This window comes from Gigantopelta aegis, chromosome 4 (genome assembly GCF_016097555.1).
Source record: "Gigantopelta aegis isolate Gae_Host chromosome 4, Gae_host_genome, whole genome shotgun sequence".
NCBI lineage: Eukaryota > Metazoa > Mollusca > Gastropoda > Neomphalida > Peltospiridae > Gigantopelta > Gigantopelta aegis.
The window spans coordinates 82,836,968-82,853,548 of record NC_054702.1 but is presented as its reverse complement, the minus strand read 5'-3'; the positions used below and the strand labels follow the sequence as shown (position 1 = coordinate 82,853,548).

Below are 16,581 nucleotides of genomic sequence, written 5' to 3'. Positions count from 1 at the left end.
TCGTATATTTTGGTAAAAATGTTTTGCTTGGGTGAGGGTTTTTTGTCACAGATTTATTTTTCTTTTGATATTTATTTTATTAGTAGCTTACTAGCATTTACAATTTTATTCAAATAAACATGTGCGTGATTAGTCTGTAGGAAGACAGCCACTCCTGAGGAAATGTTATTACTCTTGCATCGTCCCCAAATTTATTTCAACCTTCTGGCATTGCCACAAAGAGAACTGCCACCAGACTAGTTTATATACTAAAGCATGCACAGTTCTACCTTTATTCTCTTTGTATTGCATTATTTATTTATTTTTCTTCAGAGACAATGCAAGTCAAGCTGCATACCTTGGCTGTTCTAGCATTTTGTCTTCAAACCTGTATCAAAATGAGATTTAATATGTATAATTTAATGGTAATTTGTAAAGAAACATTTTTATTTATACTAAATTTCTTTTTTCAAAGACTTAAGTGTTATTTGAGTTATGGGTTTAAAACTGTTTAACATTTTAAAAAATGAATTTCAACTTTATTCATTATGACGTTAAATGACAATTCATCGGTTTCCTTTTGAAACAAACAGTCTGTATACGATGAACACATGGTTATTATTTAACAAAGAACATTCTAGTTTTGAATTTGGCTGTGCAGTTAAAGAATGTTAAAATTGAAGGGCTAGTTGAATTTGAGAAGGGCCAGTAAGATATTTCTTCAACTGGCCTTGCTGGTGACCATAGTTTTCATGTTAATTTTTAACCCTGACCTCACAGTGGACCCATGTCTACACAGATGGCTCAGCTGAAGAGGCAGTAAAGAATGCTGGTAGTGGTGTCCACGTAAGATTTCCTGATAGACGAGTAACTTCCAGATCATACCCAGCAGGAAAACAGTCAACAAACTTCACAGCAGAAACAAATGCCCTTCTTCAAGCCACCAGAATCATCAATTTGGAGAATCCACTTCTATGACATGTTGTGTTCCTGGCAGATTGCAACTCCCTCACTTAAAGCATACAGTCACCTGAAGAAAACCTTTCTCTACACATGCAAGTTGTAGTCCAGTGGGTTCCAGCACACTGTGGTATCAATGCAGGAAATGAACAAGCTGACGGGCTGACAAAGGAGGGAATCACAATGGAACAGCCAAATCATCCAATCTCCTTCAGAGAAACAAAACCCATAATTAAGAGAAAGTTCCAATGCACTCACGCTACAACCAAGGATCCAATCCATCATCTGGAGAGATACCAAGAAACAACCATTTTCAGGTTAAGAACCGGTCACTGCCATCTCAGATCCCATATGTACCGCCTGAAACTGGCAAACACTGATGAATCATTGAATGTCCATGTCAAACAGGACCACAGTCTCCAGAGCACATCCTGCAATTCTTCCCCCTCTACAATAAAGCCAGGATAAAGCACTGGCCGAAACGGAGCAATACTGGCTGTCAAGCTTTGGGGTTCCAAAGAAGTCTTGACTGAGACAGCATTTTTTATCACCACAACCGGACTCCAAATCTAAAGCATGATCAACTATAGCTTGAACGCAGAAGAAAAAGTTGCAAGATTTTGTTTGGCTAAATAAAACTTGAATATAAAGATTTTGTTCAAATTCATTTAATTTCTAGTAATTATTAGGGTCCAGATTAAACAGTGTTAAACACTGCTTAGTTATTACATTAAAAATGTTTTTAATTATTCTATTATATTACTGATCAATGCAAAAGCATGGTTAGTACATTAAGGGGTAGTCCTAATGTATTGATGCCTAAGGATTTAAATCCCATTCTTTAAAAAAAAACAAAAAACATTTGCAGTCATAAGGAAGTAATTCCTACATAAGAATTGTTTTAATTCCTATTGTAAAATCATGAAACAAATTTACAACATCTAGTTTAGTAACCATCTGGATGAAACAATTTTAAAAACTGTATAAATTAAAATTCACTTGTAATGAACTGGAATTAAATATATTTTTAAATGGTATGTCACTATGTGTAATTAAATAGTATTATATATGTATAGTCACATCTACATTTACATAACTCTACAGTGCTGATACATAATGCATGCTATATGTTAGTGATCAGACATTTCACTGTGACACATGCTAATGACATAATCAATGTGATGTCTGCTACTGCTAGCCTGATCCTGTCTGCTTCAACAAGTCTCAGACTGGCAAGATCCAAGGCTGGGACCATGCCATCACAGTTCTGGTAGAATATTCGGATAGAATAATAACGAAATATAAAATAAAATGAGCATATACTTACCCAAAAGAAATACGGTAGGTTTGTAGAAATCATAACATTGTAACAAAGATTATATATTATAAATTCATGTCATTTTGCTAAGGTATGTCGCTCTGCTGATCACTTCCGGATGTCAAATCGGTGTCAATGCCATAAGGTCAAGGTTATACGTTATACACTTTATTCTATACAACTACTCCTATTTTTGTCTGTCAGTCATTCTTTTTTCTTTCTATCTTTCTTTTATTTCTTTTTTGGCGGGATTAAACTCAACCGGTTGAGTGCTCGCTTGAGGTGCTTGCGTCGGAGGATCGAACTATGTCGGTGGATCTATTCAACTGATTGTTTTTTCTCTTGTCCCAACCAGTACGTGCACCACAACTGGTCAAGGAAGGAAATGTTTTTATTTAACGACGCATTCAAAACATTTTATTTACGGTTATATTGCGTCGGACATATGGTTAACGACCATACAGATATTGAGAAAGGAAACCCGCTGTCGCCACTTCATGGGCTACTTTTCGATTAGCAGCAAGGGATCTTTTATATGCACCATCCCACAGAAAGGATAACACCTACCACGGCCTTTGATATACCAGTCGTGGTGCATTGGCTGGAACAAGAATAGTCCAATGGGCCCACCGACGGGGATCGATCCCACACTTACCGCGCATTAAGCGAGCGCTTTACCACTGGGCTATGTCCCGCCCCACAACTGGTCAAAGGTCGTGGTATGTATTTTGCTGTATGTGAGAAAATGCATATAAAAGATCCCTTGCTGCAGTAAGAACAAAAAGAGAGAGAGAGAGAGAGAGAGAGAGAGAGAAAGAGAGGGGGGGTGCAGAAAGGAAGGAAGAAGAGAGAAAGAGACACGGATAGACAGACAGACAGAAAGAGACAGCTAGATAATTGATATCTGAGGTGCACTGATTGTTTCCAATAGTAATAGGCCCACTGAAATGCAGTTTTTAATAGTAATTACTAAAACTATTATATATATATATTGAAGTTGTTTTTGTTTGTTGTTGGTTTTTGTTGTTGGGTTGTTGTTGTTTTGTTTTGTTTGTTTTGTTGCTGTTGGGGTTTTTTTTTTGGGGGGGGTTGGGGGGTTGTTGTTTTTTTGTTTTGTTTTTTTGTTGTTGTTTTTTTAATCAATGCTTATTTGGGAAACGTGTAGAATTATTATTCGAGGTAAAGCGCTCGCCTGATGCGCGATCGGTCTGTGATCGATCCCCGTCGATGGACCAATTGAGCTATTTCTTGTTTCAACTTCACCACGACTAGTATACCAAAGGTATGGTATGTACTATCCTGTCTATAGATATGGGATGTTGCATATAAAAGAACCTTTTTAAATTAAAAGCTTAATTGCTACTAATGGAGATAGGGCCTATGTGGCGGGTTTCCTTTCTAAGACTATATGTCAAAAATACCAAATGTTTAATAGTCGCTGATTAATAAATCAATGTGCTCTAGTGGGGTCGTTAGACAACACAAACACGACTTTATTCGAGTTACGCCTATCGACCATTCGAATTCGTCCTCGAATTATTTTCGTTGAGCTTTGACCTTTTGTCATGGCGGGCAGCTGTGAACGGAACAGTTTCCGATATGGATGGGAACGGATGGGACGCGAAAAGCGATGACATGGACATTGATGACTTCAGCATTGCCTTGAGATTACAGGAACAATTTGACAGAGAAATCAGTGAAAGTTTTGTAAAATCCAGTTCTTTATTAACAGCAGAAAAGACTGAACTATCTCTGATTGATCCACAATGGGAATTGACTGACCCTAACCCAGACATAAGAGCTCTTTTCCTACAGTATAATGATCGCTTTTTTGAAGGACGACTCAGTGGAATAGAAGTGAAATGGAGTCCCAGAATGACACTGTAAACACATCTAAACTCCTTATTAAAGCTGCACATCGCTATTAAAAAGAATATGGTTTTTGATAGCTCCAGTATTCTCTAACTTTTCACGTTTATGTGCGAGGATAAAGCTAGAGTGCACTACATCAAATTTTTTAACCGTTCATTCCTAACAACGAAACGAAACTGTCTGAATCAATTAACAACTATGATAAATTGCACACCCACTAATTACCTTTAGATTTTGGAAGGACTTTCATTTGGCACTGTAACTAACCCTAACCCTAAGTATTTATGATAAGTATTTATAATGTTCTTTATACATGACAATCCAAAGGAAAGTCCTGCCCAACTTCTTTGAGAGAGATCTCCAAGGACAAAAAGCATGCATTTTTTCACTGCCTGCTATTTTGCTTTTTTTTCATGAAATACTCTTCAAGAAGGTGGAAATCTCCAAAGTGTGTGATATAGTTAATATGACATCATGACGATTGTTTTATACCTTAACACATGTCATGATGTAGTTAGATTATGTCATATCCTTCCACCCTTCTTGAAAAGTATTCCATAAAAAAGCAAAATGGCAGACAATGAATTTTTTTTGGCAGCCCTCTACATTAAATATTCCATCAAGGAGTCAGGTGGCACCTACTTCTATTTTTATATATATAAAGTCGAGCACCGTTGTGTCAAACTTGTTTGAGTCAATATATCTCTTGTGTTGATATGACTTGTTAGTCCAGGCAAAAATGTGTATTAACTATCAATGTATCATGTTTTTATCTCAGTTGAGTTGATATTATGTTTGTGTCGATATATTATTTGGTCCCATCATAGACATTTACAGGGCTCAAAACGGCCTGTGGCCAAGTCACCAAGTACGACCAATGCCCTGTTTGGGCAACTTTAATATTAAAATATGATGGCATTGGATGCCCATATGATATTAGTTGAGCGATCTACTTTAGATCTATAATATATTAGCCACTATTAATATTCGTATTGCATCTATTTATTCCACATTAAAATCTTGCTTATGGTTTCTGGTTCGCTTACCATAATTTGCCAACATCCATTATTTTTTGGGCCACCATATGTTTTGGCAAGTTTCAAGCCCTGGTTTATATGGAAAAATGTCTCTATCAGGCCTCTGGCGAGGTCAAAATTAGAGAGCGAAGTCACTTCTCTCACAAACTTTAGGGAGGGTGAAGATTTTAACAGCAGGGAGACTTGAATTTTTAATCCAAAAAATAAAATACACAAAAAGAAGTTATCTTAATACAGATGCTACTTTTACCATCTGTATTTTTTTTTTTTTTTTTTTTTTTTTTACAGTTTGTAATGCAAATTGATGGATATATATATTTTTTTTTTTTTTAAATCACCTTTCCACATGTCACCTTCTTTAGAAATAATGAAATGCAATTGAAAAGCACTAATTTAACCGTTTAGAATTCATTCTCTCACAAGTACCGGCCTCGGTGGCGTCGTGGCAGGCCATCGGTCTACAGGCTGGTAGGTACTGGGTTCGGATCCCAGTCGAGGCATGGGATTTTTAATCCAGATACCGACTCCAAACCCTGAGTGAGTGCTCCGCAAGGCTCAATGGGTAGGTGTAAACCACTTGCACCGACCAGTGATCCATAACTGGTTCAACAAAGGCCATGGTTTGTGCTATCCTGCCTGTGGGGAGCGCAAATAAAAGATCCCTTGCTGCCTGTCGTAAAAAAGAGTAGCCTATGTGGCGACAGCGGGTTTCCTCTAAAAAAAATGTGTGTGGTCCTTAACCATATGTCTGACGCCATATAACCGTAAATAAAATGTGTTGAGTGCGTCGTTAAATAAAACACTTCTTTCTTCTTTCTCTCACAAGTTTGTCTTCTCATTTCATTCAATACCTACTCCATGCAGATTATTGTCCTAGTAGATTAATCTACAATGTCAAGCTTAGATTACCCAGAGGCAATTAAATGCGTTCCTGTCACAGTTTCTTAATTAATACATTGTGGAATTGTGAGACTGAATGGGCACTAGTATCCGTGAAGGTGTGAAAATTGCTTATCTGCTGCACCTTGTCACTGTTGTTTACAATAAAAAAATGTTTAAAGAATTTATGGTGACTGCTTAACACAGGCACTTTAGCGAATTGGGGATGTAGTTTAAGTGGCCGCTGGGTGTGTAGGACAGGTCACTGTTTATTATGAGTGCATATACATTAAAAAGCCGCTTCAAGAGGTTGGTCTGTACTATATATTTTATAATTTCGACATCTGTTTTGTATGTTGAAGTTATTCATTATGACAAAGTCTATGTACAATGTCTGCTCCAAACGAATATTTTGTTTATCAATTTTCCGGTAGAGCATGACCCAAACTCCCCACCCCACCCCAACCCCCTCCAAAAAAAATGCACTCATCATAGTCTAGATCCCCACCCTTATACAATTTCTAGCACATTCACCTGATAATACGCATCAACAGTCAGTAGCATGTTTTGGCCAACTATTAGTGCCAGACACAGATGTTGTCTGAGCTAGACAGTCTATGAGCCTGTCGCTTGATTTTGTGGCACCAGTCTCTCTTCAAACTCTCAGACACTTCACATTTGATTATTATCTATGAATAGATGTTCTTCAAGTTCTTCACCATTCATCCGTGATTGTGTACATTGCAAGTGATGGCTATTTTTAAAAAGGCGACACAGATCTCGCTTTACGATGACTAGCACGGCGAAGTCAGGCTGGTCAGAGCGACGTTTCGGCTCACTTCGCCCGGTCGCTTGAGCCCTGCTCTGTGTCGATATTAATATTAAGTGTTAAAATAAGTAAAATATTTAAAAAGGTAGATATGAATTGCACAATCTGAAATCATTGCCCTATTTGTATTGTGAGCATGTGATCAACCGTCAAAAGAGTTGCCACAACTGACGGTAAAAACATGATTTGTACATGTAATTACTGTAACAGTTCATGTGTAAGATATACAAATGAAATTATCTAAAACATTGAACAAGTTACTAAAATGGTCTTACTGAGCTAATAAAAGAAAATGCAAGCAGACGACAATTGTTACACAATGCAACTAGTCATGTGGCTTTTTGAAACTGTGGACTGGTGAAAGTAGGATTTATTTGTCTTGATAGGTTAACTAGTTGTTAATTGACAAAGAAGGCATCGATCTCGGTGTGTATTCAGTGACACCACTGTTTCTGCTTTTGGTGACTTTCTTATGGCAACCTAGTCTAGAGATTTGGGTATGACCTAGACAACATCATTGTTAAGGAGGTGTTAACTGCCCGTGACCATGTTGTATCTGAAATTGATGCAAGGATTGTCACGGAAAATTATGAGACGTAAACGTTTTAGCTCTACAACTTTGATGCCACAAACCAATGCACAACAAATATTATTCCTATACTTTATTAAGCGTGGAATTTTTTATTTGTTCTTCTACAAAACATTTTGTGTAGCTGTATTTTGTTATTATAACTTTCTTATAAATTCAATGTTAAAAACAAAATTTAGATTGTTTTAATGTCCACAGTGATTTTAATTTCTCAATTTATAGAAGTTTTAAAAGATGATTAACTTTGTTCAGAACGTGCACAGCAGTACAATAGATTAATCTATTTTTCACAGCATAGTAATTTTCATTGGCTTAAAATAAAAAAATGTATGATTCCAACTCCTGCAATTAAGAAAATGTCCACAGCAAAAACCATGCCATTGAAAAACAACCTGAATATAGTCCAAGGCAAACAAGTGCTGTGGAGTATCGACACAATGTTGCTCGACTATATGTATATATATATAGTATGAAATATTTTAGTTGCCAAATGTGTGAGATACACATTTACCCTTGATATTTTTACATTTACTTTAGAAGATTTTTTTTTTTGCAGATTTGTCGTTTTGCTCTATTTATTTAAAATCAAATACCAATAGTGTAATATGTGTTTAATGAGACATTAAACAAACATTCCTTTCTTTTCTGTTCTTTATTTAAAATTTCTCACCTTATTTTATTATTGTGCTATATTTGTAATGAACATCGATATATTTCTTATCAGCAAGTTTAATAACCTTGGATTACTTAAACTTATGGGTAGAAATAGAGAAATATTTTCCAATGGCCTGTCTCTAGGACATTAGTTGTCTAGAAAGTTTGTAGTCCCCATGAAAGTCACTAGTCCCCTCATTATTGGTTGAAATCATGTTATTGACAGAGCTCTGTACAACATTTGTGGGTGGCCTGAAAAAAGGAATCTTTACACTGCATAAGTTATATTGAAAAATATATTATCTGGTCTGGGTGACTAGTGTAATTTACTCTATATTCATCCTCAAAAATATCCACTTGCCTGGGACAAGAGCTTGGTCTTAGTTTTTACCCCTCCCAGTAAAATCATAACCCATAAATTTATGATATATTTAAATCGGCTTTATGTGTTATTTTCATTTATGGCACATCAGTATCGTCAATGCAAAATAGATCACTGCAGGAAATATAAATAAATGCATGTCTTATTGTTTATCCTCTGTTGCTAGGTGTGCAGGACTGTGTTGCTATGAAGGTAGAGGAGGATTGTGTTCCGTCAGATTGAGCTTGCCTTTACTCCGTCTCCGTCCTAGGAAAGATCTAGTGGAAACACTGTTGGTGAATATCATTAAGTATAATCAAAACATTTCTTCTTTCAAGTGATGTGGTGGTTTGTCAACTTTCTAGTCTGCATGTAGTATGTATTTTAGTTCTGTCATAAGAGAGTTTATAATTATATTACTGATTAAGCTGTATTGTCATGGCCTTGTTCTGATAAAGAATTTCATTTGATTCATTTCTGTTTACTCCTACACAGTTTTGTAAATAAGCCATTATATCTTTCTTATCAATTCATATTGGATCATTAAATCTTGCCTGCAAGTACAACTTGGTATGGCAGTGTGTCGTATACCATAACTAGGTCACTGTGACCTACTTTTTACGCATTACTAAAAATTGTTGTCCAGGCCGTATCTTCCTTATCAATTCATACAAGATCATTGAACCTTGCATGCAAGTACAGCTTAGAATGGCAGGTTGTGGCATACCATAACTAGGTCACCATGACCTATTTTTTTATGCATTACTGCACATTAATATGAAAAACACCTTGTCCGGGTAATATGCTCCCTATCAATTCATATATGATTATCAAACCTTGCATATAAGTACAACTTGGGATGGTGGTGTGTTGCATACCATAGCTAGATCACCATGACCTACTTTTGATGGGCATATAATGTATCTCACCATTTATTACCAAATGTTTGACATCAAATAACTGATGATTAGTAAATCAATGTGCACTAATAGTGTTGTTAAACAAAACTAATTTTGTATCTTACCATTTGACATCCAATAGCAGCTGATGATTAATAAATCAAAGTGTTCTAGTGTTGTTGTTAAACAAAACGAACTTTGTTTGTTTGTTTGTATCTCATCAGTATTCTTGTTAAATCATATCTTTTAACGTAACTGAGTTATTGTTATTGTAGTTAGCAAACTTTTAAAATTGATCATATATTTTAGCTAAATGTTTGTTGTTACTATGTATAGATAAACCCAAGTTCCATAGACCCCATAGGTTATACTTTAAGGTGTCTCTTGTCTTTGTTGTAAAATATTTGTGCAGTGTTGTAAAATATGTATTTAATACATTTCTTAGACCTAACCTTCATGGGTCCTGTAGTATAAGTATTTTTGTTTAATGTAGTCTTTCTGATGTAAAAACAAAATAGAACTTAATCATTGTTGATTCAATATTGTTCTGAATATAATTTTTGTTTTTCAGCATGAAATGATCCATGCCTATCTATTTGTGACTGATAACAACAAAGTAAGAATGCTTTTCTTGAGTTTGCACACCAGCTTTCACATTTGCATACACATATATTGTATTTTAATGGAATTACTATGTTAATATTATTTTAACAATAAAAAGATACATGAATAGGACACTGATATTTTAAAAGTAAAGTGGTATTCCTTAGGGCTCGAGTACCCGTGCAAGGAAGAGCACTCTCATTTTATTTTAATAATATTTTTTTACATCGTTTTGCCATATGCTTGCCACCACTTAAATTATAGGGCTAATAAACATAGATGGAATATGAGTGCAATGCAATGGCATGAGTTGGCATTTATGTTCAGTGCTGGAATTAAGATGCATTATTCTATTTTACATTATTCCTTAGTCTCATTATCATCTAGTGTAAATGTTGGTTACTCAGGTCTGGGTCAAGTGTGGAAAAGGAACGAAGTCCAAGACCATTTATTCAAATCCACCTCTTTTTTTTGTTGTGAATAACAATACCAAATACTTTTAAGTAGGCTATCACTGTATGTTTTTTAAAATATTCTACACAAGTAGTTGGTCCAGGAATGAAATCTGTCTAACATACTAGATTGAAAATCACTTGATGTTTGTTTTGTTTTTCATGGAAATATAATTTATATTTTAATAGTTTTCATTTTATCTTAATTAGATGTTGAAATTTAATACACAATTGACATGTTTTAGTAAATGTTGAATGCATATCATGCATATGATTTAATGATAATAATAATAATAATAATCTTTATTTAAAGAATGTTACACAAATAGTAGTGCACTAATCTCCCTTGTGGCCTTCTCTCTATTAAGTGTTAATAATTATTACCCTACATATAATGAAATAAACAATGTAATAACAAAATTCAACATAATTAGTCTTCATTAAATGCATTGAAACTAAAATGTAAATACCAATGATGCATACATAATTAATACAAACACATTTTACATACCGGGTACAAACAAATGTTATCACAATTTGATATAATCATAAATAAATAGCATTTATTGCCATGTAATAGCCAACTTTATCTTTTAAATGAAGATACGGATACACTTTTTTATTAGAATCTGGGATTGTATTCCATGTTTCAACAAGCAATTCCGTGTCAGAATAAATTCTGTAAATAAGGTTGAAATATCAATAGACGTCACGGACTGCCATTGTTTAATGTTATAAAATGCCGCTACTTAATAACTTAATATGCAAAAACTAAAACAATCAGTACACAGTTGTACTTAATTTTGTTCTTGTTTGTTTTAGGACCATGATGGGCATGGACCAGAATTTCATAAACACATGCACAGAATTAACAAGGAAAGTGGCACAAAGATTACAGTAAGTCATCATTGTTTGTTCTGGCTAACAATTATTAACAAGTGCATCAGACTGTAGTTCAATTCTTTTTTAATGTTACTGTTCGTCAGGTTGGTTAGATGTCTTTAGGAACATGTTCCCTGTCATCAGGTGGAGTGATTGGGGGTATTTTTGGTTGGTGGATGAGTTTAAAAACTAAAATAAGGTCTAATAATTTTGTGTGAATAAAAAATATAAGTACATTTCTATTTGTGAATACATTTAAAACAATTACAATTTGAATTGTTCTGATTGTGAAGATAAACCTATATTTGTCTGCAGTTGAGGCCATATTTAAACGTGGTCTGTTTAAAGTATATTTGAGGCCATGTTTGAATCTAGTATGACTGTTTGTCTGTATGTCCGTCCGTCTGTCCGACATATAGTTTTCCACATGGTGTTTTTTTTCAGAATGCCTTGAGATGTTGTGTATAGCTTTATCATGTATAGTTACAGATCAAGTTTGACTTTCATGGTAATTTACCCATTTTTGACGGAGTTATGGCCCTTGAACTTAGGAAATATGAAGAATGTTTTTCCCAGACTTTTGTTTTGCAATTTTGAGATAAAATTTTGTATATAACTTTTATCATATACTGTTACTGATCAAGTGTAACATTAATAGTGATTTACCCACTTTTCACTGAGGTATAGCCCTTGAATTTAGGAGATATGAAAACTTGTTGGGTCCTGTAAGGGACAGGTATTGCTTTAGCAGTACTCTCAGAATGCTTCCGTAATCTATTTTTTTTAGTTATGACTAAAATATGTTTTGTTTGCAAAGTTTTTACAGCAACATGTGTATTTCATGTTTATTAGTATTAGCATGTCATTGAAAATGTTTCTACAAACCTTAGTTCATTGTTATTTGTATTAATAAAATAGTCCTTGGATCATTACAAACTATTAATGTGTTTATTTTACTGCTTGTTCATACACTTACCTTTCTTTAATACCCAAAAGCCAAAGTGTATGTTTGTGATGGGATGTCATTAAACATTAATTCTTTCATTTCAAAGATTCATGAGTAACACATTTTGAAACTGAGACAGGTTCCTAGTGTATTATTATAATACTAAGATTTAGTTTTGTGGTTTCTATATGTATTTAATTTGTAAACAAAATGCAAAGCCGACATGATTGCTATTTAACAGATATATCATACCTTTAATGATGAGGTGGATAGCTATCGTCAACACTGGTGGCGATGTAATGGACCGTGTCAACAGAGACGTCCCTATTTTGGGTATGTGAAGCGATCTATGAACCGGGCTCCTTCATCAAGAGACCCTTGGTGGGGAGAACACCAGCGGTCATGTGGTGGGACGTATATTAAGGTCAAGGAGCCAGAAGGATATGGACAGAAGAAAAAATCTAAGGGTGAATCGTCGGTAAAGAATGCAACAAAAAACACAAATGGTATGTTACATGTATGTAGGTTTTTGTCATTGTTTTTGGTAAAAACATTTGACTTATTAGATGGTCCAAGAAAATAATACCTGAAAATATATGCTGTTTAATTTTTCCTAAAAATTATGAATGAATGCAGGCCCTTGAGAATTGAAAATTTACATAAATCATTTATGGGTTACTTAATAACAAGTTGAAGTAACCCATTTTGTTTTTGCATAACCCATCATGGCCATGTAAATGATATCCTAAATTTTATATCCTCATCTTTGATAGGTCGTATTATGGTATGGTGTCCTACCACATGTAATCTTTTTATTGCCGGAGCATCTCTTTCTTATTAATTCATATAGGACCATCAAACAGGGATGGTGGTGTGTCATGTACTCCAGAATGCATCTAAAGACAACTGAATTTAAAAAACAAAACAAAACAAAAAACAGAAGAGACTATCCCCAGACCCCCTAGCATTCTCGCCCCCAAATTATTTTGCCAACACTCTGAACTCAAATCCTGCGGGACACATTGCCCATGTATCCCAGACCCAACATGCTAACATGGCCTGGTAAAAATGCTATTTTTGTTTTCTAGTCAAGATATAATTTTATATTTACAATTATTTTACAAATGACCATTAAAAATAAAATGTCTTGCTCTTAAAATAGTTTATAAAATTGTATGTATGATAATTGGCGTACTTGTATCGTGAATAAATTGAACCATGGACCAAAAAACAAAAATCAAACCGGAAAAAAAAAAACCGAACCATCCCATCCCTAGTCACCATGTCCTAGTTTTCATTTTTAATTATATTCCCTCCCTGTCCCTTTCTAAAAACGTGCATTGAAAATGTTTATTTTTCAAGCAATATTTTTTACAACAAAATTTTAAAGTATTTACACATAATAACAACCAATGGTTTCTATGTCTATGAAATGATGATAATTGTGAATGACCCTCGGTTAAAATGAATTTAATGTAGGCTTATGTGCACTCAACAAATTTGTTGTAATAATTGGGATTCTTTCAGGGAAGACCCTTTAACTATATATTGATGATCTACTATTAATGATATTCTTGTGATATACTCTGGTATTGACGTAGCAATCCCCAAAAATTTAGTATTGAATGAAATAATTTCTTTTTTTCAGATGATGCAGACTCGAACGGTACTGACATTCGCTCATTTTTGTCAGGCTCCAGCAAAACAAAAACAGGTGGTAAAAACAAAGAGCATAAAATTAAGAAATTACCCAATGACAGTGATAATGACAGTGCAAACAGTCTAGATGATTGGTTTTCTGATGATTTTGATTTGAAGCCTGCCTCGTCAAAACCAAAATCAAGCAATACTTCAAATAGATGGATTCCTAAACCACAGAGTGGACTGGTGAATATCCACACTATATCAAATAAAAGTCACGTAACAGAAAATGCAACAAAATCTACCAAGTCTTCCACTAATAATGGGAGAATTCAGACAATCTGGGATACAATGGATGTGAGTGACGATGCAGGTTCTTCCAGTGGAGAAATTAGTGATATGAACCAGACAAATGGTGATTCCTGTAAACAGTCTTCTTGGAATGTTTCTGGTTCCGGTCAGACATTGGGTGCCAGTGCAGATGGAAATTCCTTTCTTGCCCTTGAAAGAAAGAAATTAACTGAAGCTTCTCAAAGCAGTTTCGGATCATTTGCATTGAATAATGGTATCGAAATAGAAGCACCTAAAAGAAAAATTGAATCCAATAGCTCAATAGCTGTGATATTGTCCGACAGCGAAGATGATTCCTCTGAAATAAAACCATTGAGAAAAAAACTCAAAGTGTCTTCACTAACCAAAAATGCTGGCAATAAAACTCATGCCACCAAAAGTACACAGAATATAAAACAAAATAAAGAGAATGAAAACAATTATGGATCGAATATGGATATCAGAAGGTTGATGAGCCCAGGGAAGGCTGGTCCTTCCATGGTAGAAGCAGCACACCCATGTCCAGTTTGTAAGACACGCATACCAGACTCACAGATAAACTCTCACTTAGACCAGTGTCTGTCTTGGCAATAACAGATGTAAAGTTTTGGAGTTTTCTATCCATTATATGGGTTTGCATGTTTCTTCACCAATACTGCTGTTATGTGATAACCTGGAACACGATGGAATTAGTTTATAATAAACAACTTTCTGGACTGTTCTTCATGTTGTATAAAAGCAGTTTTTTTTAAAAAGAAAGAAAAAAGTACAAACGCTATTAAGTAGATTAGTGATATGACTCACCAAGTCAAACAAAGTTTTGTATAATTTATAGTTTAAAAAAAAAAAAAAAAGTTGTTTTACTAGCTGAGAAGAAAAAGTCTAAGAAAAAAGTTATAAAAGCAATTTAACACTGAAAAAATAGGATTAATTGGATGAACTAACAGAGCATTTATGGCTTTGTTAGGTAGATCATTTTCTGATCTGTAATTTGTCAAGGACACCAGGTTTTTTTTAATTTCATAACTTAATAAGTGATACATATAATTTTCTGATCTGTAATTTGTCGAAGACACCAGGGTTTTTTTTTTGTTTGTTTCATAACTTAATCAGTGATACATATAATTTTATGTAAAATATTTTAATATTTTTGATAAACTATAGATTAACATTAACGTTAATAAGTATTTTATGCTGTGATGGTCATATTTTCAGACTTTTGGGGGCCTATATTTTTATAGTGTTAATGACACAATATTTGCAACTTTTTTTGCATTCATTGTCTTTATGAATAAAGTTCTGAAATCTGCTATTTATTTAAGCAAGTTATGGCATAAATAATGTTTTATTTACTTCATGTTTTTTTTACAAGTTTTGGTTTGCATGCAGTGCATAATGCAAGTCAATAGAACCATGTTTTCTATCCAGCTTTTGGACCACTGTCAACATATTTTGGTTAACGTTCAGGCATAATATTTCCTGAGGTCGTTATGTCATAAGAATTAACCACCTCAGTGGACCCATCCTCCGAATGAGATTTTTTTTTCCCTTGTCCCAATCAGTGACTCATGTCAAAAAGCCTGTGTCAAAGTGCACATAAAAGATCCCTTGCTGCTAATGATAAAATGTATCGGGTGATCTCTGAAGACTAGGAGTCAACACTTTTGGGTATATTTTTATTTTGTCATTATTTTTATTCCTGTAAGACCATTCAACTATTCTTCAGAAGCAGTCACTAATCTAATCACATTAAAAGTATAACACCCTAACTATAGTCCATGACATTGCTGATTGACCTGGGCAATTGCAGGGGTTGAATAATTAATTAAAAATCATGATGGACTTCTTTGATGGAAAATGAAAGCAACCGGGTGGGGGGGGGGGGGGTGTAATTATATATTAACTTGCTTTTCAACTGGGCTGTTCCAATGCACTCTCCAATGTTGGGGTGTGTGGGCAGTGCCCCCTTGGCCTACCCACTTACACCTATGGTAGATAAATAATATTCGATCCATTGTGGATTACCTGTTCGTTAACACTATTGACATGTATATCTTGGATGGATCTACTTTAAATTGTTTCTGAATCAAGTATACCTGTATGTTTTTTCCTTACCAGTACATATTTTGTTTAAAATAAAATTGTACATTCATTCATTTCATTTTATGAATGAATAAATGTCTTGCATAGAACAACACACTTTTGTATGTAATATAAGTTTCTTTACACCAGAGGAAAACCAAATCAGTATATATATATATTTATTGTGCACAGTTGTATATGGTTATTCATTCACCTATTTTTGTGTTGCAATATGTTGCTATTCTCACTAATAAAGAATTTAATTGCT

The 16,581-nt window shown here is 34.4% G+C and overlaps 2 protein-coding genes across 4 annotated transcripts in view; one reads left to right on the top strand and one right to left on the bottom strand.

Annotated features, from left to right (window-relative positions):
• Positions 1-2,375, bottom strand: part of LOC121371225 — a 48,536-nt gene extending 46,161 nt beyond the window's left edge. For all 3 annotated transcript variants that reach the window (XM_041496958.1, XM_041496957.1, XM_041496959.1), the window contains exon 1: positions 2,267-2,375. The gene's annotated coding sequence lies outside the window, so the exon portion shown is untranslated. The remainder of the gene's footprint in view (positions 1-2,266) is intronic.
• Positions 2,376-3,820: 1,445 nt separating this feature from the next.
• LOC121371223 (DNA-dependent metalloprotease SPRTN-like) lies at positions 3,821-16,581 on the top strand. The gene is made up of 6 exons (XM_041496953.1): positions 3,821-4,140; positions 8,666-8,774; positions 9,949-9,993; positions 11,255-11,329; positions 12,502-12,766; positions 13,909-16,581. Exons 1-6 carry the CDS (start codon positions 3,857-3,859, stop codon positions 14,823-14,825), a joined length of 1,695 nt encoding a protein of 564 aa, XP_041352887.1. The 5' UTR covers positions 3,821-3,856; the 3' UTR covers positions 14,826-16,581.